The sequence below is a fragment of the Diplotaxodon limnothrissa genome, linkage group LG22 (genome assembly GCF_057381915.1).
Source record: "Diplotaxodon limnothrissa isolate DT_005_m linkage group LG22, D_limnothrissa_male_GT1.1, whole genome shotgun sequence".
Lineage (NCBI taxonomy): Eukaryota > Metazoa > Chordata > Actinopteri > Cichliformes > Cichlidae > Diplotaxodon > Diplotaxodon limnothrissa.
Window position 1 is genome coordinate 9,605,380 of NC_140616.1, and position 3,165 is coordinate 9,608,544.

At 45.1% G+C, this 3,165-nt stretch overlaps 1 protein-coding gene across 1 annotated transcript; it reads right to left on the reverse strand.

Moving 5' to 3' along the window:
• Positions 1-402: 402 nt before the first annotated feature.
• Positions 403-2,871, reverse strand: edn1 (endothelin 1). The gene is made up of 5 exons (XM_085346585.1): positions 2,808-2,871; positions 2,452-2,602; positions 2,022-2,171; positions 1,750-1,854; positions 403-541 (listed from the first exon to the last, which is right to left on the reverse strand). The coding sequence occupies exons 1-5, from the start codon at positions 2,866-2,868 to the stop codon at positions 403-405; spliced, it is 606 nt and encodes a 201-aa protein (XP_085202711.1). The 5' UTR covers positions 2,869-2,871.
• Between the last annotated feature and the right edge of the window lie 294 nt (positions 2,872-3,165).

A 3,165-nucleotide genomic window follows, 5' to 3' on the forward strand; every position in this document is an offset into this window, starting at 1 on the left:
GTGTCTGGTTTTTTTTTTTTGCTTTGTTTGTTTGTTTGTTTGTTTGTAAAGTCAATAAGCGTGAGTCTCTGACCGTGACATCTGAAAAGATCAATGAGTGTCCTTGATTTTTGCAGATTGTGGCCAAGTTCTCTTTTTCAGCTTGTCTCCTTTCACCCGAACTCCTTGTAATGTCTCTAACGTCATTCTGGCGTCTGAAGAAGTGCAGCCCGGTCGAGCTGTCTGTGCTCTCTGCTCTGCTGCACTCGTGAAACCGACATGGAGTCGGTTATAGCCGGCCTTATGCGGGCTACCCGCTTCCTTCCTGAGGGGCGCTGCTGCACAGAAGTCCCCGCTGGCTTTAGAGAAGGTTTAAAGCCCCTTCCTGCCTCTGTATGACAGTGCAGAGGAAAGCAGTCTTCTTTAGGAGGCCACGCTCTCGCCCTCCCATGCTCTCGCCCTGTGGTGCTGTCTCACCCTCCACTTCTCCAGGAACAGGCGGGTTTTCAGCGCAGCCCTGAGCGCTGGAGGCGGTGCCCGTTTATCACTGTTGTTCTTCAACCTGTAGATAAAGGCATAAAGCCATTAGACATGCAAACCAGTGACTTTGCAGATTATGAAAAAAGCAGGTGTGTGAATTGGAGCAGTCAGTCAAACACATTCAAAACAAAGTTGTTACTCCTGAGTGGTTCGAGAAGATGGATGTTTGGAGTTTTATGATTCCAGTTATTAATAAGTGAGAAAGTACAGACATGTGGCGCCGCAAACTTTGAGACATGACAGCACATGAACGCGGCTCCTTTACCCACACGGCTCCCACAGTTAAGCGACGTAAAGTGGCAGAGCTTACTCGAGGTGAATTCCACACGATCCTAGGAGTTTTATGGAATTTATAACGCAGCTCAGTCATCATAAGTTTCAAGGAATTCCTCGCTTGGGGGTTAATCTCTAAATTTCTGCTTCTGAACATGTGCTGGCTGTTTTTATCCTGCAGGCTCACGGGTGTTACGCTCACAAGAGCTGACATATTTCACGCTACAAAGGGGCCTCGTGTTGCTGTGAGGTTGTACAGGGGCGAGTATAGAGGGTGGCCATGGGGTGGTGCACGGCCCCCTGCTGCCCCACCAGCATCAAAAGTGCTATTGGACTAGAATTGGACAAGAGTGTTAAAGCACTTTTAATTATGTATCTACAGCTTTTTACTTCTACTCCACTACATTTTAATACAAATATAGTACTATTTACTCTATTTAGTCATTTTTTTCAAAGCTTTAATTTAACTAATGGTGATTTTTAAATATGAATCAACTAAGAAATGTTGCTGTTATTATAAATTAATATACCCAGAAGTATTTAAATTATTTAAAATCATCACCAGCTGCAGGATGAAAGTAAAAAACAAGAATTATTACCCACAGTATCATATATATGATTCTGTGTAGGAAGTACTTTACTTTGAGTATATTTTGATGCTAAAACCTTGAGAATGTTAAGTAAGATTGTGACTTTTCTTAAGTAAAGAGATCAAATGCTTGTTTCCACTGTGCCACTTTGTCCTGTGTTATTGCACAGGGCCACATGGGAGCATGAGAACAATGCCCTCTATAGATTTCAAATCAAATATTTTGATTTCTTTCTTCTTGTTCTTTGTCCTTCCAGTCCCTCCCTATTTAAAAAAAAAATCCTTTTAATGTCCCTGGTTGTAATTGCCACTTTATTTTGCAAATACTGCGGTGTTTATCCCTCTTTAGTGCAAGCGTGTTGTTTTACCTCTTAATCCTGTCCGTGTCTGCTGCCAGCTTGTGTTTGCGCTGCGCCCCAGCACCGTCGTCGCCCCCGGGGGAGCGAATCACCACGTCGGCCGTTGTCTCATACCTGAGAGCGGGAGCAGAAACACGCGATGAGAACAGGATCACATTTCAGTTATTCATTTTCTACACAAAACCTGTCGCCACATGTGATGGAGACAATGCAGAACGATAGACTGGGAGCGTCTTTTGGTGTTACTGTCAGTAAATATGCTTTGGCTGTGTGAAGCGCACCTGAGGCGGTTTTCAGGCCGGCAGAAGTTCAGGCAGGTGTTGTCGTTTTCCCGGACACACTGGCAGCGAGGTACGCTCCTGGGTGCGCTGGAGTCCGCGAGCGCGCGCCGCGTCCGCGGAGCGTTGCCGAGTCCGTACGAGACCACGCGCCTGGATGCGACAGAGACACAGTTAGAATCATAAAACTAAAAGAGTCAAAAACTGAAAACTAAACATGCTTAAAAACATATCAGAAGACTGTTGAATGCGATTCAATTTTGTTGTTTCGCTTTCACGTGCAAAAATACAAATAATCGGAGATTGCTTAAAGAGAGTAAAAACGCATAATTTATCGCAAAACTTCGTCAAACATCAATCTAAGCGATTTACTTTCTCTTTACACATGTTTACACGCTGCTGGAGACCACTAACCACACTTAAAAATACTTACTCAGGTGTGTTGACCCATATGATGTCCAGGTGGCAGAAATAGACGCACTCCTTGTCCTGGAACGATGCGCAGGAACAGCGTTTGGTCCGCACATGGCGCCCCTCTTTGACGGTGGAGGCAGTGAGCGCGTCTCCGGCGGGGGCCGACAGGACTGTAATTACAGCGTCGTTATCAAAACACAATCTACAAGCTATTAAACTAAAGAGAAGTTGAGACTAATCTGCATAACTGCAGGCTGGGGATGTTTTTGATTTGATTTGCTTTCACTCAGCATGGTGAGTGGTTTGCTCGGTGTTTATATACATTTACGTAAAATTAAGTTTATAAGTGGTTGGAAAAAATCTCGCAAAAGTTACCTGTGGAGGAAATCCAGGAGTACATCACTGATAACACGGAAATCCAAACGTATATATCCATAGTTTGCAGTAAAGTAGTGCTGAAGAAAATGAATAATCCCTCAGAGGTGAGAAAACGAGCGTGTATCCCTCAGAGCGTTTCAGCGAGAGTCCTCGGAGATTCGCGCAGGAGCGCAGAAGAGTCGGTCTACAGTCTCTGTTGTCAGTGTGGGCCCACATGTGCAGCCCTTTGACTTTATAGTACAAGTGCTTCCCACCTCCCCTCCTCCCCCTGCAGCGCTGTACAGTTTTGTCCTTTGGCTTGTACCCAGACAATAATGTTTGTTAGCAGTCGGTCCCTGATAAGGGGCCGTGCAGG